This window comes from Humulus lupulus, chromosome 8 (genome assembly GCF_963169125.1).
Source record: "Humulus lupulus chromosome 8, drHumLupu1.1, whole genome shotgun sequence".
Lineage (NCBI taxonomy): Eukaryota > Viridiplantae > Streptophyta > Magnoliopsida > Rosales > Cannabaceae > Humulus > Humulus lupulus.
The window spans coordinates 94,525,710-94,551,948 of record NC_084800.1 but is presented as its reverse complement, the minus strand read 5'-3'; the positions used below and the strand labels follow the sequence as shown (position 1 = coordinate 94,551,948).

The 26,239-nt window shown below is 33.6% G+C and overlaps 4 protein-coding genes across 8 annotated transcripts; 3 read left to right on the top strand and 1 right to left on the bottom strand.

The window, feature by feature from the left end:
- Positions 1-650: 650 nt before the first annotated feature.
- LOC133798158 (uncharacterized) lies at positions 651-9,231 on the top strand. Of its 4 annotated transcripts, none has more exons than XM_062236368.1 (6): positions 651-1,420; positions 1,868-2,303; positions 2,796-3,217; positions 4,094-4,241; positions 5,026-5,280; positions 5,468-9,231. In XM_062236368.1, the coding sequence occupies exon 6, from the start codon at positions 5,469-5,471 to the stop codon at positions 7,119-7,121; it is 1,653 nt and encodes a 550-aa protein (XP_062092352.1). In that variant the 5' UTR covers positions 651-1,420; positions 1,868-2,303; positions 2,796-3,217; positions 4,094-4,241; positions 5,026-5,280; position 5,468; the 3' UTR covers positions 7,122-9,231. The 4 variants fall into 4 exon arrangements, with proteins under 4 accessions (XP_062092352.1, XP_062092351.1, XP_062092350.1 ...); XM_062236367.1 differs by having other exon boundaries at positions 1,863-2,303; positions 2,741-3,217; XM_062236366.1 differs by having other exon boundaries at positions 1,863-2,303; positions 2,709-3,217.
- Positions 1,118-3,113, top strand: LOC133795826 (uncharacterized). The gene is made up of 2 exons (XM_062233282.1): positions 1,118-1,420; positions 2,709-3,113. The coding sequence occupies exons 1-2, from the start codon at positions 1,118-1,120 to the stop codon at positions 3,111-3,113; spliced, it is 708 nt and encodes a 235-aa protein (XP_062089266.1).
- A 6,210-nt stretch (positions 9,232-15,441) lies between the features above and the next one.
- On the top strand, positions 15,442-17,690 carry LOC133798157 (uncharacterized). 2 transcript variants are annotated; one of them, XM_062236363.1, is made up of 5 exons: positions 15,442-16,008; positions 16,106-16,182; positions 16,345-16,381; positions 16,473-16,587; positions 16,741-17,690. In XM_062236363.1, exons 1-5 carry the CDS (start codon positions 15,660-15,662, stop codon positions 17,564-17,566), a joined length of 1,404 nt encoding a protein of 467 aa, XP_062092347.1. In that variant the 5' UTR covers positions 15,442-15,659; the 3' UTR covers positions 17,567-17,690. The 2 variants fall into 2 exon arrangements, with proteins under 2 accessions (XP_062092347.1, XP_062092346.1); XM_062236362.1 differs by having other exon boundaries at positions 16,464-16,587.
- Positions 17,691-22,246: 4,556 nt separating this feature from the next.
- LOC133795825 (GDSL esterase/lipase At2g40250-like) lies at positions 22,247-24,495 on the bottom strand. The gene is made up of 3 exons (XM_062233281.1): positions 23,836-24,495; positions 22,601-22,874; positions 22,247-22,452 (listed from the first exon to the last, which is right to left on the bottom strand). Exons 1-3 carry the CDS (start codon positions 24,493-24,495, stop codon positions 22,247-22,249), a joined length of 1,140 nt encoding a protein of 379 aa, XP_062089265.1.
- Between the last annotated feature and the right edge of the window lie 1,744 nt (positions 24,496-26,239).

Here is a 26,239-nt window from a genome sequence, read left to right as displayed (position 1 = left end):
GTCGTTGAGGATGTGACTGATTGCACTTACCACTATCCTATGAATATGGTGTCAGTGACCTTTTTAGCTTTTTAAAATATCAATTTAAAGCCAACCGTATGATACATTTATAAAGCAAATCTAACGGCTAGGGTCCTTAACAGTACTGTATCATTTTTTGGAAGGGAAGGGACATTAACTGAGCCTATATATATGTATGCACACACAAATGTTACCCTAATCTAAGTTAGCTAAAAGTAACATAGTACTAGAACATATAATTAACATAAGTGAAATCACCATGCACCAATATGAGATAAAAGAAAAAGAAATAAGTAACCTGATATTTTTTTATACAAAAAGTAATATAATATTTTGCAATCTGTATATAAAAATAATAAATGTAACAATAAAAAATAACATGATATTTTTTTAACACAATTACAAACATTATAAAAATAACAATAAAAATTAATATGATATTTCACAATTTATAAAAAGATAAAGACAACATTAAAAAATAATGAAATACTTTTTTAACACTATAGAAGTAATCTAGAATAATTACAAGATAATAAGATACTTTATAATCTATAAAAATAATACTTTGCAATCCTTAAGAATAACAAAGCGAACATCAAAAAGTAATCTAACACCATATATTGCCAGATATTCAACTAGATCCTATCATTTTTTTACTTTTAGAAATCATAAATTTAAATTTAGATTCACTGCGAACGGCTCTTACGATCGTGCCCTTTCCTTTTTTAACTGTCGCAGAATCCCACACCATAGTTATTGTCCTGTCTGAAGTCAAGCTAGTGACTCAGTGCCATCGAAAAACTCCCAACCACCGCCGCTCCTCCATCCCTCGGAGCTCCCTCTCAAACCCTCATTATGGCGAACCCCAACGAAGACAAACAGGTTCTATCATTCTCAACCCTGACAAGGACCACGAAGACCATGGCCCATCCTCCAATGGCGACGATACCGAAGCTGATGAATACGCGCCGTCGAATCTAGGGAAGACGACGACGATGAGGACGAAGATGAAGAAGAAGAGCCGCCAAAGAAGCTCCAATCCCAGGCGGACCGGTTGCGTTCAGAGAAGTCCAAGCTCGAAAGCCTGATGCGCCGAATGTCCACTGGAAAGGTTCCGCTGAGGGTTCATGATGTTATCATCAAAGGTAATTCGAAGACTAAGGACTATTTGATCGAGGCTGAAGTGGAAAATATCAAGAACGCCGCCACTATGCAAGAGCTGCTCGAGGCTGCTGGAATTGCCAATGCTAAGCTTCAAGCGCTTGAGATCTTTGACTCGGTTCGGGTCACGCTCGATTCCGATCGGCTTGAATTGCCTGGGACCGCTAATGTGGTCGTTGAGGTCGTCGAGACCAAGAACCCTCTCTACGGCGAATGCGGTGCCTACACTAAACCTGCGGTACGGTTTACTTTTGTTTGTGCTTGTGTTCATTTCGTTTCATTTTACAAATTTAGTGTTGATACATTTGGTTGCTGAGAAAAATGTGGGTTAATTGAAATGCGAGTGCTGTTTTACAAGATGAAAGACATCTAGTCATATGTGTAATTATATCATAATTTTTATAGTTTATTGCTTACTATTAGATTTTAGATAGGTCAGTTCAATTTTTGGATTATTTGACCTGAAGATTAAAAAAAAAAAAATGCAGACTAGTCACTTTTAGGTGCCTTTTATTGTTTTCATGTATCCCAGGATCATGGGTTCATTGAATTTAGAAGTTATATGACTTTGTAATTTGTAAGTTGAGATGCTCAGGATGTCATGTTTTGTGTTTTATTGTGTATGAGTTGTTTATGTACATGGTGGATGGCTCTTATGAAATTGCATAACGCTTTTGTAGGCTAGATCTTGAAGGCTGGAAGGTTCGCTTAAGTATAAAAATTGGCTTGGATATGGGGATCTGTGGGATGGTTCTTTGGTGTATGGACCCAACCAAACTTCTGAGACTGGTGCTGGAGTGTTTTTGCCCAGATTCAAATGCTTCATAACTCCTGTGGTAGCATGGGCAGAAAGAGCGACAATTGGGTCTATCTCTCAATTTATTTTTCGACCTAGCACCAGACTTGGCATATAATCTTGGATGACGTACCTTGACAGATCCAACACAGATGGCCTCTAGGACAATAAGAAGGCAGCTTGGACAGGGTTTACTTTCATCTCTTAAATATATGGTCAAGATTAACGGAAGGAATTCAGGTGTGAGACCAACTCGAGGTTATATTTGAGCAGTCAAATTGGTGGGATATCTCCTGATCCTCGGTGCTTACGGTTTCTACGCCAGGTATTCTACTTACCTTGTGTTTAGTGTATTACATTTATGTTCTAACTACAGAATTGACAAATACGGGTCTAGTGTTTTCACTGAATTGGGTAGCAGTCAAGTCGATTTAGTTTTCTGGTATGATGTGTAAAAATTAATTGGTCTGGACTAGTTGAAAGAGATATGCTAGATTCATTAATTCTTAGGACAGTTTTCCATTTTATTGTCCTGTCCCCTTATTTAAAAGGAATTATGAATACTTATTTTATTTGTTTGAGAGAAGTCTATATATCTCAGAGTTTACATAGCATCATTGGACATTAGGTTAGTTCGTTGACACTTATACTGTTATACACCCTCCCCTTCCTTTGGTTTCTTCATGCTTTTTACTGCTTAAGTAACTTTTTCTTTGGAAATTTCAAACAGGGATTTGATCTTCGTTATGCTTTGCCTTTTAGATTCTATAACTTTGCACTTAATTTGAGAATCTCTGGCGGTGTTATTTTCCCACAGGGGAGTGGATTCTTGGACAAGCTCTCATCCCTTCCTTTAAGGTTCTTTTTGGGTGGTGATTTCTCTCCAGTTTGCACTGTGGCAGGGCCAACAACAGTGTGGGGATTTAAGACAAGTGGAATAGGGCCTACAGAGCCAAGAAGGCAAAATGGTGATAAACTTGATGGAGAGAGTTCCGATTCTTTCCAAAGAGATGTTGGCGGAGACCTTGCTGTTACTGCATTTGCAGATCTATCCTTTGATCTTCCTCGGCGCTGGTTAAGAGAACATGGAATGCATGGACATATTTTTGCAGTTCTGGGAACCTGGCGAAATTGACAGAGAATGAGTTCCGGAACTTCTCTCTTCCAAAGTTCTTTCAATCATTTCGAAGTTCAGTTGGAGCCGGGATTGTTGTGCCCACAAAATTCTTCCCCCTAGAGGTTAGTTGTATGATCTGATTTTATTTTACCATTCAGCAGAATAATTTTTTACTGTGTTTCCATCTGAAAGATTACTACATGATTCTGATCAAACCTATAAATTTCCAAATTATAAATGCACCCCAAAGAAAGTGTGCAAGGATTTGTTATCCTGATTGATCACGGAGGATTCCGTTGAAACTTCAAGTAGTTTTTTTTCCTTGTAGAAATAGCAGTCTCATAGCATTTCTATGACAAGGAAACGCGACCAGAACTTAGAACATAACCAAATTTGTAACAATTATCTGGCGGTGCAATTCTATTTCATGACAATTATCTGCTGTGTATACTTGTTTGGCCAAGTGTGTTATTATAATGGTTAGAGTAAGGAGAACTCGCTAGATTTTTTATGGGAGAGGATAAAACTTTGGGTTCCTGTTTGGCTGTAGAATGTGAAAGAGTTTAATTCCTTCTCTTTTTCTGACCTGTTGAGATAATAATGGGAGGTTTTGCTGTAACTTCTTGCTGTTTAAAAGTTAGTTTCCGTTTTGTAGTTTTTTGTGGCTTTTAGATTTTTTCGCCTGCTTGAGTTTGATTTGGCTTGTTTGGAATAATTGAAACTGTCTTGGTTGTAATGATTTCTTACAATACAACTAGTTATATGTGTGCGTGTATATATGTTTTAGTGTTATTTTAATGCAATTTCTTATGTTTATCTCAAAGTAGGAGTTATGGAAATCTTTTAGAATTGTGCTTTCTCCATCCATGAGTGTTGTATGACCAACACGTGTGGAAGTACTTTTCGATTGTTTGTGCTGTTCCTGCTTTCTGTTCTTTATGGCTTATTGAATCAACAAAAAAGGTCTTGAATTTTGCCAGTTGTGATTTTCTTGGCAGTGCAACTACTACTATATATTAAAGCAGTACGAGGATGATAGCGGGAAGTCTGGCTTTCGATTTAGCATCTCAGCTCCATCATAGACTCTGGAACTCTTATACTTGATTCAGCAACCATGAGGTGGCAAACAAAATCTTTAAATTTCAGGTAACAGAGTTGATTTTTTTTCAACAGCTGGTTTACAGCTCTCCTGCTTTGCTAAACATCTTGGCATAGACAGTTCAATTTTTTTTTGTACTATTGAACCTTTGACTGAAATTGAGAAAGCATTGTCTTTACTCCGCCAAAATGGCGGAAAATAAAATGCGGTTTTCGAATGTTGGAATAAGTGGCTGTTCTTGAAGTTTACCAAACTATGGTATGGTCTGATATCTTATTGCTTGTTATATTAAGATATGATTCGTATCTATCCTACTCTTCTTGCTTATGATATGAATCGTATGCAGTACCTATTCCGTGTTCTGTGGATCATATTGCATACCCATGTTGGTTGCGATATTTCTTGTTTTTGTGGTATCTAATCTACTGCAAACTGATCGTGTATAATGGTTAAGACTTGAGAGTGCAAACGTTGAGTTCATATCTTAAAAGTTTGCCCTTGAATTTAGATGTCGTGTAAAACTTGTGTACATTTATATTTTATGGTTAGATCAGCTGGATATGAACTTCAAATAAACGCAGGTCCTTAAATTTTTTTAAAGATGTCTGCTTGTGAAGATGTGTGGCATGACGAAATTATGCTTTTCTAGACTCATTTCATTAAATTTCGTTTTACAGTTTTGTGTGGGTATAGATGGTCTAATTGTATCTTTATTGACTTGTGAATCGTTTTTCTAATGTTTGATTGTGGTACAAGTTTTACAGATAGGGACACATGTTTGTTGATATTATTTATTGCTTGTGTTTTATTTGTTTATACTGAAACTGTTAGAGAGGCCCAGACAGTAGGCCCAATACAACTCAACTTGGAGGGAGCCCAGGAACAAAGGAAAAGGCTAGAGCAAGAGCTAGCCCAGCTGGAAGAAAATGGAACGGCTTGGCAAGAGGTGCTTGAAGAAAGTAGCAAGCTGAACAGGGGAGAAGGAGCTGCACTCGACCGAGTAGAGGCAGGGACGGCTCGGAGCAGGCGTGGACGAGTGAGACCCGGTTGGCTGAAGGACTACGTGCTGAAGCTGGGTCACTGAGAGTGAGTGAGATGTTGTAACCAATTGCTGAGAACTTGTGTCAATTGCATAGACATATAAGTAGAATAATTGTAATTGCTGGTTTATGATTATGAATGTAATGAGCATTTAGTTGCTGGGAGATTGGCCTTGTCTCGAAGAAGGCAATTTACTAACATTGGTGCTTTCATTGACTTCATCTTTTCTCAGGATGAAGAACGAAGACATTGTGCAACTGTTCCAAAATCTGAGCAAAGAATTGGACCAGAAGCTGGAGCAACGAGCCACACTGCAGATGGAGGAACTCCACGCGATACTCGACGAGCGCCTGTCGCACGTTTCGCCTCCATTGTCGCTAGGCCACGGCGGTGAGAACAGCACAACTCCATTGCCGACTCGATCAGTGGGTAGACGTTCAGATGCCGAAACCGATTGCCGTGAGGTGAATTCAATCCTCAAGTCGTTAAGGGTTAAGGTACCGAGATTCGATGGCAGTGAGGTGGATGACTGGATTTATAAGATCAATAATTTTTTTGATCTTCATAGGGTCGATACTACATTGAGGCTCTCGGTGGTAGCTTTTCATTTAGATGGAACACCATCAACTTGGTTCCAGTGGATGGAGAAGGGAGGCGGTTTTGCAGATTGGGATTCATTCATTCAAGCTTTACGGATGCGATTTGGAGTTTTAGTTTATGATGATCCATTGGGGCGTATAGCTAAGCTCACACAGACAGGGCGGGTATCTCAATTCAGAGCTGAATTTGAGGCGCTTATGACGAAGATTACTGGGGTTTCGGAGCAGATGTATTTGAACTTCTTTGTGTGGGGTTTGAAGCTTGAGATTCGCCGTGAATTACTAATCTCTCGGCCTTGTGATTTAGCGGATGCCATGGCCAAAGCGCAACTATTTGAAGATCGGAATGATGATATGGTGAATCGTTCACGGACGAGCAATACTCCTTCGGGGTGGCTGCCTAAACAGGGGCAGAATTTGGGGTCACCGAGCAGTGGACCAGGTTTCACCGTTCCTACTGGAACCCACTCCAATACCCAATCATTGTCGGGAGCTAAGCAAGCCGCAGTGCCTCTGCCCATTAAACGATTGACTCCGTCTGAGATGCGGGATAAACGAGAGCGTGGCCTCTGTTTCACTTGCGATGAGAAATACAGTTTCGGTCACAAATGTAAGAATCGGGTTTTGGTTTTATGTGGTACGGATGAAGATAACGATACACTACTCTCACCGGAGGAGGAAGAGACGACTGATGGGGACGACAATAACGTCGATGAGGTTAGCTTGAATGCCTTATCAAACTCAGCTAATCCTCGGATTTTTCGGATACAGGCCAAACAGGGGGAAGAAAAGCTTGAAGTGCTGATTGATATCGGCAGCAATAACAATTTCATTCAGGAATCATTGGCTACTCAGTTGCGTTTTCCATGGGAGGAAACGAAATGGTTTAAAGTATATATGGGTAACGGAAATTTTCTGATATGTTCGAAGCTGTGTTGGGGTGTTGAGCTGGTTTTGCAGGGGCATCTGTTTGTTGTTGATTTATACATCCTGCCGATCTACGGTCTCGATGTTGTACTGGGTATGCAATGGTTACAGACTCTGGGCCTTTGTATACATGACCATAAAGCCTTAACGATGGAGTTTTCTTGGCAAGGTAGTGTAGTGAAGCTGGCCGGATCACAGGACGTGTCTCCGCACCAATTATCCTATTCTCAGTTCACCACCCTCTTGCGTGATGGAGAGGTCCGGGGGCTGTATACACTGATGACTGTAATGGAGGACACAAACCCGAGGGCACCTGAGTTGACTGACTGTAATGGAGGACACAAACCCGAGGGCACCTGAGTTGACAGAGCTAGAAGCTACATTTCCATCACTGGGTAAGGGACTTCTCTCTGAATTTTCTGATGTGTTTGATGAACCCAAACAGCTACCGCCCTATAGAACAGTGGACCACAAGATTCGCTTACAGCCAGGATCATTGCCAGTGAACGTACGGCCTTATAGGTACCCTTATTTTCAGAAAGATGTGATGGAGCAGTTGTTTAATGAAATGCGGACAGCGGGCATTATTCAAGCTAGCACCAGCCCCTATTCCTCACCCGTGCTTCTAGTAAAGAAAAAGGATGGGTCATGGCGTTTCTGTGTGGATTATAGAGCACTCAATAGCATCACCATCAATGATAGATTTCCTATTCCGACCATTGACGAACTCCTTGATGAGTTGGGGAAGGCGGTGATTTTTTCTAAATTGGATCTTAGAGCAGGCTATCATCAAATCCGTATGGACCCTAGAGATATACACAAGACGGCATTTCGCACCCACGACGGCCATTATGAATTTGTGGTTATGCCTTTCGGTCTTACGAACGCCCCGTCGACGTTTCAGGCAGCCATGAACCATGTCTTTCGGCCATTTTTACGAGATTGTGTTATTGTTTTTTTTGATGACATTCTGGTCTACAGCGAGACAGAGGAGGCTCACGTTGCACACCTTCAGCACGTGTTACACTCGCTGCGTCACCATCAGTTTTTTGCCAAGGCTAGCAAATGTCAGTTCTTCCAGAAAAAAATAGAGTATTTGGGGCATTTGGTTTCTGCACGGGGGTACAAACCGATCCATCAAAGATTACAGCCATGGTTAAATGGCCACAGCCAACTACTTTGAAACAACTTCGTGGATTTCTGGGTATTACAGGCTATTACCGCCGGTTTGAGCCCCATTACGCGACTGTGGCGGCACCATTGACTGACATGTTGAAGCGGGACAAGTTCCATTGGACCCCGGCAGCGACCACGGCCTTTGCCCTCTTAAAACAAGCCATGACTGAGACCCTTGTTTTGCGACTGCCAGATTTTACTAAGGAGTTTGTGCTTGAAACCGATGCTTCTAATGTGGGCATTGGGGGTGTATTAATGCAAGACGGACACCCTTTGGCTTATTTCAGCAAGAAACTTGGACCTCGCTTTATGGGAGCTTCCGCCTACAGCCGAGAGATGAGAGCCATCGTGGAAGCGGTGTCTAAATGGCGCCAATATCTCTTGGGTAGACATTTTACAATCCGCACCGATCACAAGAGTTTGAGAGAACTACTCACGCAGGTTATTCAAACTCCCGAGCAGCAACATTTCATTCGGAAACTAGTGGGATTTCAATTTTCCATTGAGTACAAGGCTGGTAGAACGAATTCAGCAGCGGATGCACTCTCTTGCCAACACGAGGCTGCCTTAGGGTCGTGCCACTTAGCCTTGAGCAGTTGCCGCTTTGATTTTTTGGACGAGCTCCGCCAAGAAAACATAACTTGCTCGGATATCCGTCTACTTCATGACTAGCTTCAACAGGGCCAATTAGATGCAACACAATATTCGCTCCGAGATGGCCTGCTTTATTTTCGCAACAAGCTTTTCGTCAGTCAACACTCCTCACTCAAGCAGTCACTACTCGCTGAATTTCACACAACACCCTTTGGGGGTCATGCAGGGGCGGACAGGACATTTCTACGGTTAGGCGCAAGTTTTTTTTTGGCTTGGTATGCGCAAAGATGTGCGCCAATTCGTCTCAGCCTATTTGGTGTGCCAAACCATCAAGTATTCTCCAACAGCTCCTTACGGTTTGCTCCAACCTCTTGAAATACCGGAACGCGTTTGGGAGGATTTGGCCATGGACTTTATTGTGGGGCTGCCAAATTCCTTTGGTGTCACGAATATATTGGTAGTGAACGATCGATTCACAAAATACGCTCATTTTGGCGCTCTACCGACCCATTATTCAGCAACTAAGGTGGCTGATCTTTTTTCCCATATGGCGATTCGTCTCCATGGTATGCCCCGCACTATTGTCTCCGATAGAGACCCTGTCTTCACAAGTGCTTTTTGGCGGAAGTTGTTTGAATTGATGGGCACCACCTTAAAAATGAGTTCAGCATACCACCCTCAAACGGATGGCCAAACGGAAGTCACCAATCGCTATGTTGAGCAATACCTCAGAGCATTCACAGCCGAGTACCCAAAACAGTGGAGTAAGTTCTTAACTTGGGCCGAGTACCACTATAATACCAGCTACCATTCAGCCATCGGTATGACACCTTTTCAAGCTGTCTATGGTCGCACACCACCTCCTATTCCTTCGTATACACAAGGAGCTACAACAATACAAGCTGTAGAAGATGATTTGGTGACAAAGGATGAAATTTTACAGCAACTCAAGCACAATTTACAACGAGCACAACATTGGATGCGCCAGCAAGCTAACAAAAAACACAGAGATATTGAGTTTCAGCTGGGTGACTTCGTGTTGGTGAGACTCCAGCCGTATCGACAGTCAACGGTGGCTAAACGGCTCAATGCGAAACTCAGTCGTCGTTACTTTGGCCCTTTTGAAATTCTAGCACGTGCTGGCCCAGTCGCATACACCTTGAAGCTGCCACAAGGTAGTCGGATTCACCCCACGTTTCACGTCTCCCTATTGAAACCGTATCAAGACACACCTCCACCAACTTGTTTCCCTTTACCGGACCTGACTGTAGCTAACAAACTAGTGATGCTTCCGTTAGCTATCATTGCCACTCGAGTTCAAATGCTCAATAATACACTAACAAAGCAGGTTTTAGTCCAATGGTCTTTGAGCAACCCAGAAGACGCCACTTGGGAAATTTTTGACACCTTCATTCGTATGTACAAGCTGGACAACCTTGAGGACAAGGTTGATTTCGAGGGGGGGAGTAGTGTTAGAGAGGCCCAGACAGTAGGCCCAATACAGCTCAACTTGGAGGCAGCCCAGGAACAAAGGAAAAGGCTAGAGCAAGAGCTAGCCCAGCTGGAAGAAAATGGAATGGCTTGGCAAGAGGTGCTTGAAGAAAGTAGCAAGCCGAACAGGGGAGAAGGAGCTGCACTCGACCGAGTAGAGGCAGGGACGGCTCAGAGCAGGTGTGGACGAGTGAGACCCGGTTGGCTGAAGGACTACGTGCTGAAGCTGGGTCACTGAGAGTGAGTGAGATGTTGTAACCAATTGCTGAGAACTTGTGTCAATTGCATAGACATATAAGTAAAACAATTGTAATTGCTGGTTTATGATTATGAATGTAATGAGCATAACCAAGATATAAACTCAATTGCCACTGTTAGGTGGTGTAAAAATTCAATCTGATTATTGGGATATAAAATTGACTGGTAACGTATCAACCTCATGAGGCATATAATATTACCCTTCATATCTATTTAGTAACAATAATAATATTTAATAACCTGGATGTTATCCCCTTCTAAAATTCTGCTGTTTTTTCAATTTTATTTTTTAAAGATTGATGTTATCCCATTATTTCATATTAACGTTATTTTGTGGGGATCTGACCATCTTTGCTAATTAGAAAATAATAAACGAGCTCAGCATGGTCACTATTAACATGTATAGTACTGTAGCTATGCTATAGTTGATATATTATATTACCCAATTAGTCGTTAAAACAAATAATCATCTATACCATTGTGATTGTAGACCTAACTCAATTATTGCATGTGATTTTGATATTCGTATGAATCGGGTAGCATAAAAATAGAATATACTTAAAATGAACGTACGTGTATATATTATATATGATACGTATATACATTATATATACATGTATAGTAGTAGGATGTTTGGTGATTTTATAATCGTTGTAGATGTAGTTGTGTGGCACTTGTATGATCTCGTATGAGTGACTTCTTGGACTTTGAAAGGGTCAATGAGGAGAATTACAAAAAATAAAAATAAAAAAGGCTCGTTAGAAAATTTTAAGACTCGAGAGAATACTCTAATATTTGCAAGTGGGGCAACATGCATATTATATACATACAATACTTATGATGACATATGCACATATACATATGTATATGTGCGTATATAAATATATATTTTTGGAAAAGACAGACATCCTCTTTCTCAAGGATGGAGATCCGCATTAATAGGGTCACGTATTTTCATGCATGAAAACAAAAATATTTATTATAAATATAAAAGCAATTAGCATTAGCTGAGGTAATTTAAGAATGGATGGGAGAAGGGAGGTACTGTTGGGAGTTGACTTTACAGTTGGGTCCCTTGCCGAATCTTTCCAGACCAACCTGTATTTTAATAGTTTTCACAGGCATCTAATAATAAACTAGTTTCATCTCATCTACCTTTTCTAAATCTCACTAAAAATGTACATATATTTCACAGGTTTATAGTATTGTTTTAGAAATGTTTATATTTTCCCCATTGTGAATCAAATCTTGAAATTATTAAGTAATTACATGTAGTATTTGTTTTGTGGGTTATTTGTAATGCTAAATTTCTCATCGATCAACCCGTATAAGTTTACTAATCGCTAAATACATTAATCAATCACTAATTATATAAATTCAATGACCTCATTGTTAAAAAAAATTTAAAACTACCAAGTTAATATGCGAATAATATAGAGAGACATGTATGAAAATAACCGCACTAACCACGATAACCAAATTGTATACTAGAATGTATATATGGTGATACATTTGTAAAGGAATGTAATAAGTTGTAAAAAAGAAAAAAGAAAGCGTGCATATATGATGTATCTATGTGTATGTGGAGGACATTATTAGTTTTGAGGAAAAGGAAAGGAAAGAAAAGAAAAGAATAAGAAGCTGCATGCATGCTGATGGAAACAGGTACAATATTTGCAGAGCTGTTCGAAAGTTGTATTTCTTGGACGGCCATGGATTGTCTCAGGAAGCTCGTGATGGGTTTGAAATAATGTTACCCTCCTTTAGTGGTTATATATCATATGAAATTATACATGTTGTAACTTGTACGTTTGATTCACAACCATTCATTCATTCACAAATATATATTACACGAGCGCAGAATATTCACTTCCATTTTTAAGACAAAGTCAATTCAATAAAACAACCTTCAATTCTTGCGATATATATAAATAAATTATATTTATATATGTAAAAAGAATTTTCAACCTGTACGGACGAGGTCCATTTAATAGAATTTATTATCTTTGAAATATTTAATTTTGTGTTAAACATTATATATATATATATATATATATATAAAATCATGCACACATAATATATTTCTTTTTTCTATATCATCAATTGGACATCATATAATATATATATATATATATAAAATAATCTTAATCGGCCCTTCAAAATACAACACCCAGGGAATATTTGAGTAGACCATGTGTAGTCTGAAGTTTTTTATACTTTTGCCACCGAAACACACGAATTTTAAGCAGAAAGATCAAGCTAATTGATTACTTTCTAAACTTAATTCACTGTTTGATATTTTTATTGGCTAAAGTATTATAGGATGCATACCTTCTGTGACTCTTTGTGTTTCTCGATTCGTGAACAGTTTTTAGCGTGATTTTTTTTATTGCTGTGTTTATTGTAGTTAGCGTATCCTGCAAATTTTTAGGAAATTCAGAATAATTTACAATGCCGAAAACTAGGTTCAAACAAGTTGTTGCACGAGTAATTAATTTTTTTTAAATGCGTGAAAAACAGTCTATTTGAACCTAGTTTTCGGCATTGTAAATTTTTCGAAATTTCCTGAAAATTTGCATAAATAACTACAATAAACACATACATAAAAAAATTTGCACCGAAAACTGTTCACAGGCCGAAAAACATAAAAAGTCACAAAAGGTATACACTAGTACATACCTTTTTACGGGTATGCACCATAGAATTATCCTAAAATTATATATATTCATTTTCAAATACTAATAAGATTATTCCTTAATTTTACCTCTAACATTCTTCCTATGTTAGTGGACAGTAGTCATGATCAATTAACAAACCACATTTATATATTTAATATATATGGAAGTGTTAGATCAATATATATATATATATATATAAACATACAAATTTATATATAGACACTAAGACACACACCAACCCAAGCTAGCCCTAGGGTCATCTAAACTAGTTGACTTAATTAAGAGAGGACAAGAGTCCTTATATGAGGACAACCATGATTCTTGACAAATGAACAGCATTGGCATTGTTTTTATGATAATATTATATAATAATTAAGTTTAATTAATTGGTGAGTGAGTGACGGGCCAGCAGGGTATGAAAATTGATGAGCCAAACCTAGTGGTAAATACCTTAAATTTATATAAAAATATATTATTATATTTTATAGATAGAAAATGTTGATCTTGATCCTACTTCTAATTAGAGACTATATATATACATATATATGCTTAAATTATTTTATCTTTTTGTGATGCTCTCTCTATTTTATTCATATGTAACGTGTCTTTACCAATTCACAAGTCACGAGCCAGACGAACTAATAAACCCTTTTTATTAAAAGAGGCACAGGATTCTTGCTTCGCCGAAGTTGACTACTTTGTCCCTGTCTCTAGTTATATAACTAAGAAGATTCTTTAACATATTAAATTTTTTGTAAGTACTCTAAAAATGAAATTATTCTTTTAGGTCTTCCATATGCAAATTACAATTAAATTAAACAAATATATAGTAATATTTTATTTTGCTTTCAGTTTCTCTAGGTGGTTATATAATGTAATAACTTTTCTATGTAGATATGCGTGTCTACTAATATCATCATGCATGATGACTAGTATTTTCCATGTAAGTTAGAGTGGACTCATTTTCTTCGGGAAATTTTACTTTCTATTTCTAGTAGTAGTGTCTCATGTAAGTTAGTGTGTATGCTATCAAGCATATTGAAGAAAATAAATATATAAAGTCATTGTAAAGATATTAATATTCTAATTAAGTTAATTCACTATGTTTAAATTTAATTTAGTGCTGTAAAAAAATTAATTAAGAAATAAATTTTCATATTTATATAAGCTTTTTTTAGTTTCTACAATTAAAAAATGTCTTGGAAGTGTTTGAGTAAAAAATAAAAAGTTATTTTTTAATTCAAAAGTCATTTTAGGAGAAATTAAGATCTCGTAACTTCTCCCAAAATTATTTTTGAGAAATTATTTTTTAAATTAGAATAATTTTCATAATTCCTTATTTATTCATATTTTTTTGATTGATATCCAAAAATTTGAAAATAATTTTGACTCATTTTTAGTTATAAGTAAAAGTAAAACTTTAGAGAGTGTTCATATATATATATATAAACTAGGTAGAAGCAACATGCAAAATGCACGTTTACATAGTTTTAGAATTGTAAATATTGTCTATAATTTTAATAAAAACTGGTTTTACTATTTTTTTTTAAATATATATATATATATATATATAATAGAATGAATTATATATGTATATCAATAATATCTACATATATGACATCTAAATACAACGTTGACATATATATATATATTTACATAGCTACATAACATATATATATAAAATACAATAATATTTAAAGGGAAATTAATAATAGAAATAAAATAATAATAGAAAAAGTCAAAGTGTAGACAGTAGTATACATGCATGAACTATTTTTAGTTTCTAATTATCTCACAATATCCTTTAGTGAATTTGACGAAGAAAAAGAGCTACAATCACTTGATAAAAAATAAACTATCACACAAATTTATAAGAAAAAAAATGATATGTATGCTTTTATTATTATTAATAAATATGATTTAATTATTTAAATTATTATAAAATATCTAAAAAAATATTCTATTTTAATTAATTAATTTATTTTTGTTCTAGTTTTTGAATTTGGCAAGGATAACAAAAGATTATATATTATATGTTTAATATAATATTAAGTTTAAGTTTAATTAAATTTATTTTAGTTATTAAATATATATGGTTTTATTATTTTTAAATAATTATCATTATAAAATATCTTATTTTAATTTTTTTAATTATTTATTTATTTAATTTTATATAAGTTTAAGTCTTGTTTATAATCTACAGTTAAATATAAGAATATTTTGTTAAAATTAATAGAAAAAAATAAAATTTGAATATAAAATTCTAATAAATAATTTCAAGTACATATTTATTTTATTTTTTCCAAACATTTATATAATAATAATAATAATAATAACATATAATGCATGATGATCGACATCATATGTATGTATACACCATACATATCATGCATACAAACATATGGGTCATACAATAAGTATATATAATAAAGAATTGTAGATATATATATATATATATATGTATATATATAAGAAGTAATAAATTGAGAGAGAAGGAGACTACTATTATTATTTTAAAGATAATTGTTCTTCATCAGATCACACCATCTATTCTGGCTGAGGTAAGAGGGACGAAGACACATAAAAAAAAATCATTCTCTCTCAACACAAATATGACACCAAAGTCTCATCCTGATCATTTGCTGATGATCATCATCATCAACATTAAGTCGGGCCTAACAGATTGATTAAAAGAGATATCATGGCCGAGAGATCAAGTGATGACGACGATGGCTCTTCCCAAGTTTCAAAGACTAACAAGGACTATAATATTATGGAACATATCAATGAAGATGATGATGAAGGAGAGGAAGAAGACGACGACAACGAAGACGATGAAGATGACGACGAAAAAGATGATGATGATGATGATAGGAAGAATGGCCGGAGCTCAAGCAATAGCACAGTTGAAGAAAGTGGATCAAAGAAGGGAGCTACTTCTGGTGGATCTGTAAGGCAATATGTTCGTTCCAAGACGCCGAGGCTCCGCTGGACACCTGATCTGCATCTTTGCTTTGTTCGAGCAGTTGAAAGATTAGGAGGACAAGATAGTAAGTATATTTATATATATAATCACTTTTCCAATAAATGATCAAACCCTATATATACTTATGATTAATGTTTGATGTGATGAATTTTTTGGAGCAGGAGCTACACCAAAGCTGGTTCTTCAATTGATGAACATAAAGGGCCTTAGCATAGCTCATGTGAAAAGTCATCTTCAAGTAAGTATTATCTGATTTAAGATTTCGGTCATAATTTCACTGTATTTGATTATTGATTGTATATATATATATATATATATATGAGATTCAGAACTTATAATATTGATTCATATTTAATTAATTAATTTATTTAATCTTCTCTTTTGGCTTTGTGTTTTGTAGATGTATAGAAGCAAGAAGACTGAAGACCCAAATCAAGGTATATACAGTTTGTAGCAATAAGAGCTTTATATGTATATATAATTCACTTTAATTGTTTTTTTCTAATAAATAATACACAGTTCTTTCAGAACAAGGATTTTTCTTGGAAGCAGCAGGAAGAGAACATCACCATATTTACAACCTTAGCCAACTCCCCATGCTACAAAGTTTCAATCAGTACTGGCCTAATTCCAGTTTGATTAGGTAATAATTGAGTCCATAATGTATATTAAGTTTCTCTTTATATATAAATATTTCTATGTATATATATAGTTACAGTTTACGACTTCTATATATATATATAGATAGTAGTGTATATTAATTTACGTTTTTTTTTCCTTCTTCAAATTAATCTAGATCATATGGTGATTCTTCATCATGGAGATCAGGCCGTGACCACCAGATTTATAATAGCCCTCGGAACTCTATTAGGGCTGCTCTTGACAGTGCCAACAGAACATCACATGGATCAGTTCAAGGATTTAACTACGGCTCAGTTGCTGAGAGATTATTACTCAGAAATAATAACATTACCAATGCTGCTAGTTCAGCACAGATGGGCACTACTACTGCAAATTCACTGCTTACGAATAATGTTTCATCTTTCAACAGTGCTATTTGGAGAACCAGGCACCATATGCAAGCTCATCAAAACGAATCGTTTCAAAGATCATGGAGAACCCAATTCGGTCAAACCTCATCAATGGAAGATCATCACAGCATCAATAATATTCTACCAAAGAAATTTAATGAGAAAGGAGCAGATGATGATGATGACAATCATCAAGGGAATACTACTTTGATGAAGAGCAGCAGTAGCAGTATTGTTGGGAGCTCTCATCATCAGTTGTCCAAGCAAGAAGGTCAAAGAAATGTACTAAAAAGGAAGGCATTGGATTCCCAAAATGGTGATGACTTGGATTTGGACTTGTCTCTGAAATTAACACCAAATACTAAAGTGAAAATTGGGGGTGGATTGGAAAAGGGTTTGGTTATTGGTAATAATGAAGAAGTGGAAGAAAATAGTACTAGTTTGTCCCTTTCTCTGTCCCCATCTTCGCCCTCAAAGCTTACCAGGTTGAATATTGGAGGAGTTAGAAGTAGTAATGGAATAATAATGAATAGGAAGATTAATAATAATGGGAGGTTGATGGCAGCGAGTACTCTGGATCTGACTTTATGAATGAGACAATTCTGAGTGAGATCTTGAGGTACTTGTTTCCATATAGAGATCATTATTTGATCATGATTATTGTCATGTTGATTGTACCATCTATAGCTACAATACAAGGTAAGAGTCATCCCTATTTTCACTGTTTTCAATATTTTGTTTTTGTATGCTCGATATATGCCTTTCAAATGATGAAAATCGAGGAACACTACTACATATGATTATTATATATATATTTATATTATAATTAGATGAAATTGAATGACATCATATACCTGTAATAGGTTATATAAGATTTCCATTATGCACACATGCATACTACATATACGAGTATTGCTAGGCGTAACCAGTACAACACGGCTAAGTGGCTTACTGTTGAAATTCATACATTTTAATTTGACATGTAATATTTAATATCGTTCCTAAGGAGTTATGTTATATGATGTTGGAACCGATAATGTTTCATTCATACACTACTTATTAAGTAATAATAGAGATAAACTTAATTTTTAAATTTAATTATACAAAGTGTCACTCCTCATGTGAGTCTTCGTATATACTTGGATTACTCGGTGATTCTTTATCAGAAGGAAGCAAAAAATTACAATCGATTGCAAACTTTTGTTATAATTATATATATATATCGCAATAGATTGCAAACTTTTGTTATAATTTTATATATCTTACCTATTATATAAGTGGTTATCTAACAGAGTTTAGTATTTAACAGATTTTGGTATGTTTTAATAGATTTTAACACTACTTAACAGATTTTAGCACTTAACAGTTGGTTATTAAACCTCATCAAACCAAAAGACACAACCATTACCATAAGACCCATCAAATCATAAGACACAACCATTACCATAAGACACAACCAATGGGGTTTACAGCCATAATTAAAATTTATCACATCAAATCTCCTATTTTAATGATATACAGACATAATTGGTTCTCAAGGTCACTATATATATATATATTATATGCACTTATCTTAATCATATGCATGGTACGTGGTGTGCACATTAAGCAATACACAGCTTGATTAATTAAGAATAATTAGAGTTGAATCCACAATTTATAAATACAAAAGTCCAAAGCCAAAAGACGAGAGACGAGACCTTGACCGGTGAAATTGTATTTATAAATTATACATATAGAGGGGTTTGGCAAAATAATTTTTTTTATATATATATTTCTTTTAATAGAAAGACCCGGTATTTTCATTCAAAAAAGATAAAATGAATCAAGTTCAATACGACTATCATAATAAGACAAAACAAAAAATGATCAATATCCAAAGGCGAGCAATGATATATGGCAAGTTCCAGATCGCCATAGCATAATAAAAATGTCTAAACCATGGTAGACAACGAAAACTAAACTATTTAAAATAATAGAAAACACCAATGATATTTTTAGGGGCAATGCAAAATAAAATTTTGGGGCCATTATAAAAATATGCTTCTGGTCACTTTTGTCGTGCTCACGCATAGTGGCAAAGCTTACTTTAGAATACTAAACGGTTAAAGGTTCAAAACAATTTCATTGGAATTCAGACCTCGCACCTTACTAAAATTAGAAGAGGTAGAATGTGCACTAAGTCTCATTTTAAGAAATTTACAGAATATTTTGTTATTTTTAACTTTATGAAAACTTAAATTTCATCAAAAGTTTGGGGCTCAAAGCATGGATCAAAACTTTATTATATAAATGGCTATCTAACGGTATTTGGTATTTAATGGATTTTGGTATGGTTTAACAGAATTTGTTACGAATTTAACAGAATATATGCTAAAAAAAAGTTAAATTTAGATAAGTCATCCAAACTGAACAATTGCTTCTATTCCCAAAAAATACAATAATTGGTTCTTTACACAATCAAATAATTAATGTTAAAAGAATTAAACAATACAACACTTCAGAAGTACACATCCTTTCAAGAGTACACAACCCTTCAGAAGTACACATCCTTTCAAGAGTACACAACCATAAAAAATTTCCCTGATTTTGTTTTCATATATATATTTGGTGATTAGCAAGAAGTACTCAATTCATCAAAATCAAGAAGTATGGCCAAGTTGTTGATATTTACTACTGCTGATGATGAAGAGACTAGAAGAAACAACCGTGAAGAAGTGGTTAAGAAAATTATAAGAGATACAATGGTGGTTGTGAATGCATCGATTCGTAAAATACATATGAAACTTGATGAATATGTTAGAGACGAATGGAATATGGAGGACAGAATGAATGCATACACGTAAGTATATATATATGTAAATATAATATTCCCTTTTGATTTTCAAAGTTTAAAAACATATATTAATAATAGATTGCGTTAATTATATTTTAACATATTACCCATTTCCATGTTATAGAGAGCTGTTTACAACGTTTTTTGTACGAAAGACATACATGGTTTTTGGCATTATGTAATTCGTGAGTTTTATGATAAATATGAGAGCATTTTGACACAAAGGATTTCAAACTATGTAAGCTCCGTGACTTAATTCATAGGTTTTTTTTTTACCTAGAATAAAAATGAAATCATATAGATTCTTTATTAAAGACATGATATTATTAAGTTTGTGTGTTGGTGTAGGTGATTCCTTCATTGGAAGATATGTACGGCGAAGAGTTCATGATTGAAATTGTGATACAATGGACAGAGCTAGAACAATACAAAAGATATCTTCAGATAATATTTGCTTGTGTGGAGAAAGTTGCAGCGCATTTACATCTAGAAAATCATTCATTGATTGATATTTGTAAAACCCAATTCTGTGACAGGGTATATATATATATATATATATGTTCCAATTATCTTAAAAGAAAAAGAAAAGAAAAATTATTTGATTTTTTATTTTTTAAGTGTTGATGTTTTTTTTTCTTTTACTTTTCAGGTCTGGGATAGGTTCCACACTGACATCGACTTTTCGGTAACTAAGATAGTAAAACAATCCTCGCCACCATTTCTTGTTTTTATTTAATTGTTTATATATTTTTAACAAGATAATAATTAATTATATGTGTTATATATAACACAGAAGGAGGCATGAATGTTTAGCAATGAAAATCCATTGAAGAATGACCTGATTCAATTCTTCACTGACATGGAGAAAGTACGTCCCAATGAACGCTTTCAGACGACTTATGATATTGTCAAACAGCAGTAGAATTTCGATCGTGCCCAAAATTATTGAAGATTTCGTTGGATTTTATATATGATTATGATAATTTTATAATGATGATGATTTTATAATGCTATAGCACGTGCTTTGTACGTGCACATAACAAGACACCAAATGGAGGCATCATGTTCTATATTTTGCTTCACCGAAATATAACGTGCATTGCACGTATTTTTATACCTAGTATATATATATATATATATGGCAATCGATTGCAAACTTTTGTTATAATTATATAAGGGATGCCATTTTTGCTTCTACTGACACGGGTGTTCTCTATGTTTTCGTCGCGTGCAAAATTATCTTCTAATTTTATTATATGATAGTGTATATTATAGTTGTATCAATTATAAGTATTTCATTAATTTTTAAGAAATTTAAAATAATTATTCTATTAAGTCGAAAATAGGGAACGAAACGAATTAATTCATCTGTTTTTTTTATACTTGTGTAACTGAATATTTTGAACTCAATTTTTAGCATTATAAAATATTTAAAATTTTCTGAAACTAATAAAGAGTTTAGTATAAATAAGATATATACAGTGATATAAAAAAATTTGATTACAATTAATAATTAAGTTTATCCCGAGCTCGAGTTACATGATCTCGATCAAGGAGAAGATGCCATATTCATTTAATTAATGTAGCTAGCTTACAGTGATTTATTTTGTACATATATGTATGTGTATATAAATCGAAAAGCTAATTTTTTAGCAAACGATGTATAGTTCCTTCTCGAATCTCTAATAGACATTCCAGTTTTATTTAACACACAGGCAATGACAAAACTAACTTTGAGAGAACTTTTTGAAAAGTGAACTCTTGTCCTGATCGAACAAAAAATATATTAAGTATTATCGTGTAACTGCACTACAAGAACATATATAATATAAGTTTAATTAAATTAATTATATATATGCTTAGACAAAAAATCTTGAGCAGAGAAGCAAATAATGTTAGCGCTATAGCCAGAAGCCTAGAGGCTATTTCATGTAGACATTCTCAATCGCTACATCTTCTATCTCTCTCTCTGGGAAACTTCACTATCTAAAGAAAACCTTATGAGAGAGAAATCTTTGGTAGCATATGCAACTGAAAACATATCCAACTATATCAATATTCTGATGTCCATATAATATTACAGGTGACTTGTATCTTTATCTAGAAATGCATGTTCTCCCTCCTTATTTGCAAAACCCTGATATCCATACATTGTTTTTTTTTTCCCTTTTCTATATTAATATTGTTAAAATATGGTAGTATGGTCGGCGAGTACCATGTTTTGAGATAGATGATTAAAATAATTTCTAGCATATCTTGAAGAAATATATTTAAAAACAATATCCAATAAGCAATATTATTACCAATTAAAATTAAAATGAAGAAAATAGTAAATAAACTAATCTAAAGACTAATGTATAGAATAAAACAATGCTAATATATATATATATATATATAGTATCGTTAGTGATAACTATAATTGCACGTAATTTCAATTAATATATTCTACTGGTAAACATATTAAGCAGTAGTTGTTGCGAAAACTGGTTAGCAAGAGCCATGTATGCAGCTTGTGTTGGGTGAGCGGAATCCCAAAAGATGTATTTGGATGCATCAAGACACGTTGCCATACCCGCTAGACAAACAGGACCCACCTCGAACAACCCCGTTCCACAACATCCTTGAAGAGTTTGTACAAACCCTTCAATTAAAATATACATGGAACAAAATAATTAATTAGTATATATATTATATATATAGTGATCAATTATGCATACAACATATTAGAATTAATGAAATGTATATATATATATATGTATATCCAAGGTACGTATATGTAATGTACATACCATACTTCAATGGGTTGTTGATCATGTCCATGAGAGGATCATAAACCCCAAAGTAGGCAATGTTAGAGGCAGGCAAGGATTGTTGAAGACGAGTGAGAAGGGCTTGAAGCTTGGTGTTGTAGGCTTGGGCATAGAGGTTGAGTCGCTCCACGCACACTCGCTGCAACATGTGAAAGCTTGGCAATATGCTGCCTACTGTCACTACCAATGGCAAGCACCCTATTGGTGCCTGGCCAGCCACACCAAAGTTACGAGCTCCTTTAGAGTATAAAGTCTGCACAATATAAATTTATATATATATATATGGTAGTATCGTAAGAATATGCTTTCTTGATGCATCTCTAGCTACTTATAAACACAATTAATTTCCATTCCAATGCAAGCTATATAAGTCCCATCAATTCTGTGGGATGGCTAAGCAAATCATCTATAGAAACATAATTTGGTTGTGGTGTTTAGTAATTTAAATATTTTTTAGAAAAAAATAATCTTCAAAGTATAGCATTAATTAATTAATTAATTTTCCAAAAGAAAAATATTTAATATAATACCATATAGGGGCCAGTTCTATTTTCGCCAATAATGACTTCTTAATTGAAAAAATAATATTCCTATTAGATCCTTTAATAATTATTAAGGTTTCATTGCATGTATCCTCTTGACAATATATATAGCAGTGGAGATTCTTTTATTACTTCATGTACACATAATTTAAAACATCTTCTTTAGAATGCTACTAATTAGCCTAATATTTAGGAACTCCAAATAAAAATAGTTATTTTAGGGTTTAATAATATAATTTAAAATCCCCCATCCCCATTAATTAATATTATACTTTAATAACATTTTTATTTTATTAATACTAGACTATGAAAAGAATGTGTTCTTTGAAGTTAAAAGGAAACTATATCAGAATGGGACTAAAATCAATATAATTTAGGAAAAATAATTGATATAGAGTGGTATACTAAACTCGAATCCTTACCTATTGTAAAAAAATTAATAATAATAATTGATGTAGAATATATATATATAGATATATATAATATAGTAATTTTTTTTTTGACAAAATATATAGTTATTATTTAAATATGAGTTGGTACGTTGTATACTTAATTTCACATATGTGATGACAGTAAAATTAATCTGAGTTTAGTGAAGATATGATTTTAAAATGATGAAACTTCGTACAAAATAAGTATATTATATTAAAAAAAGGGTAAATAATAGGTTACCTGAATGTAAGAGCCAAGTGTTTGCACTAGAAAATCTTGGTAGTTAGAAGCATCATTTGAAGAGCTGTCCTGGAATATTTGATTATTGAGCAAGCCCAATACTTGATTGTAGAGCACGTCATTAAACCCAGCACTGAACACAAACAACGAGTCCCTGACCAACTCCTCAGACCTATTTTTCCCAACATATCTCTCTATTCTTTGCATGGCCTCATCAAAGTACTCCAACTGCCTCGCCGTACTCACAACACCTCTGAAGGCGGTGTTGGTGGTGTTATCAATGCCGGCACCCGCCGAGGCGAAGCTGACACCGGTGGCCAATTCGGCGTCGGAGAGAGTAGGGTCGAAGTAGGGTGGCAAGAACTCTTTGATGCCAAGATTGGAGGCTAAGAAGTCTGTGGCCAACTTTCCATTGGAGAATCTACCAGTGGGAATGTGCCTAGGTAAATCCTTGCCATATGGAGGGTGATTGCCAGTGAAGATGGCCGAGAGACCGGTTAGGCCGTTGTTGTTTCCCGGATCAATGGTTGAGTCGCCGAAGGCGAAAACTGCCCGTATGGACGGCGCTGGTGGTGCAGATGCGGTGGTGATTGATATTATTGGCAGCGTGAATAACAAGGAAAAGCAGTGGAATATGGCAATGAGTTTTTTCTTGTCCATTGCTTCGGCTTGTTGAAGTTAATTTTTTTATTATTATGGAATGAAAACGAATGAGAAAGAGACTTGTATAGAAACGTGTATGGCTAATAATTTGCTTGATAAATTTGATCAATTATTTTTGTTTACTCAAAGTGATAATATAAGTGAAATATCTTTTCAAAATGTTGTGTAACAAATTTTCTTTATTCGATTTGTTTTGTTTGTACTTTAAATTCAAAATTCGTCACTTAATTTAGTAAGATTTAAAAAAAAAGCTCATTTAAAGCAACCAGACTCGATTATAAATTATAATTTCTTCAATAAATAATATATTAAGAAAAATATCTTGAGAAAAAAAAACGAAATCTCTATCTATATATCTATATCTTTTATATATATAAATATTATAATAAGTGTGTAGTTTTAAAGATTTTTTTTTATTTTTTTAACTTTAACAAAATATTTTTATATATAATATTCTTATATATAAAAATATTAAATATTCTTATATATTTAATATTCTTATATATAACAGAATATTTTTATATTTAAGGTAAATTATAAACATGATTTAAACTTAAATCTAAATAAATAAACAAATTAAAATATAATATTTTTGAGATATTTTACAATGATAATTATTTAAAACTAATAAAACTATACGTTTTATAACTTAAATACAATTTAATTAAATTTAAACTTCACTTATTAGAATAATATCATATTAAACATATAACATAATATAATCTACTATCAACCACAAACAAATTTTCTTAAAAAAAAATTAGCAACAAACTTAAATTTAAAATCTATGTATAATATTAATATTATATTAAATATATAATATATAATCTCTTGTTGTCAATGCCAAATTCAAAAACTAGAACAAATATAAACTTAAACAAAAATTAATTAATTAATTAAAATATGATATTTTATGATAATTTAAATAATTAAACCATATTTATTTAAAAATAATAAAGTCAAACATATCATTTTTTTTCTTATAAATTTGTGTGAGAGTTTATTTTTTATCAAGTGATTGAAGCTCTTTTTCTTCATCAAATTCACCAAAGGACATTGCGAAATACATTAGAAACTAAAAATAGTTGATGCATGTATATTACTCTACACTATGACTTTTTCTATTATTATTTTATTCTATTATTAATTTCTTTTTAAATATTATTGTAATTTATATATATATCATGTAGCCATGTAAATATATGTCTATGTCAATGTTGTATTTAGATGTCATATATGTAAAGATTATTGATATAAATATTTATATATACAATAGAATTGTAATTCATTCTATTATATATTGAAGAAAAAAAGTGAACTGGTTTTTATTAAAATTATATGCAATATTTTGGCCTAATTTTTTAATACATTTATGTCATACATTATATTAAACATATTTTATTTATTTTTATGATATTGTTGATTTATTTAAAATTTATATGATAATTAAAAATAAATACATGTTTGAATAAGCATGTTTATAGCTTTGAAACTAAGCAAATGTGCATTGCACGTTATTTTTACCTAGTATATATACAAGTGGGTAGATAACTGAAATTCTTGGTTTTAATAGTTTTTTATTTTTTCTAATTAACTTTAACGGAATATTCTCATATTTAACATAATATTTTTATATTTAATAGTGAATTGTAAACATGACTTAAACTTAAATAAATAAATAATTAAACAAATTAAAATATGATATTTTGAGATATTTTACAATCATATTTATTTAAACATA

Excerpts from the sequence above, each read along its gene's own strand:
- LOC133795826 (XM_062233282.1), top strand. The coding sequence starts at position 1,118 with ATGTCCACTGGAAAGGTTCCGCTGAGGGTTCATGATGTTATCATCAAA. Across the intron at positions 1,421-2,708 it reads GTGCCTACACTAAACCTGCG|GGATTTGATCTTCGTTATGC; the intron begins GTACGGTTTACT and ends AATTTCAAACAG.
- LOC133795825 (XM_062233281.1), bottom strand. The coding sequence starts at position 24,495 with ATGGACAAGAAAAAACTCATTGCCATATTCCACTGCTTTTCCTTGTTA. Across the intron at positions 22,875-23,835 it reads CACTTGGCTCTTACATTCAG|ACTTTATACTCTAAAGGAGC; the intron begins GTAACCTATTAT and ends TATATTGTGCAG. Across the intron at positions 22,453-22,600 it reads CAACAACCCATTGAAGTATG|GGTTTGTACAAACTCTTCAA; the intron begins GTATGTACATTA and ends TTTTAATTGAAG.
- LOC133798157 (XM_062236362.1), top strand. The coding sequence starts at position 15,660 with ATGGCCGAGAGATCAAGTGATGACGACGATGGCTCTTCCCAAGTTTCA. Across the intron at positions 16,183-16,344 it reads ATGTGAAAAGTCATCTTCAA|ATGTATAGAAGCAAGAAGAC; the intron begins GTAAGTATTATC and ends TGTGTTTTGTAG. Across the intron at positions 16,382-16,463 it reads GACTGAAGACCCAAATCAAG|TTCTTTCAGAACAAGGATTT; the intron begins GTATATACAGTT and ends AATAATACACAG.
- LOC133798158 (XM_062236368.1), top strand. The coding sequence starts at position 5,469 with ATGAAGAACGAAGACATTGTGCAACTGTTCCAAAATCTGAGCAAAGAA.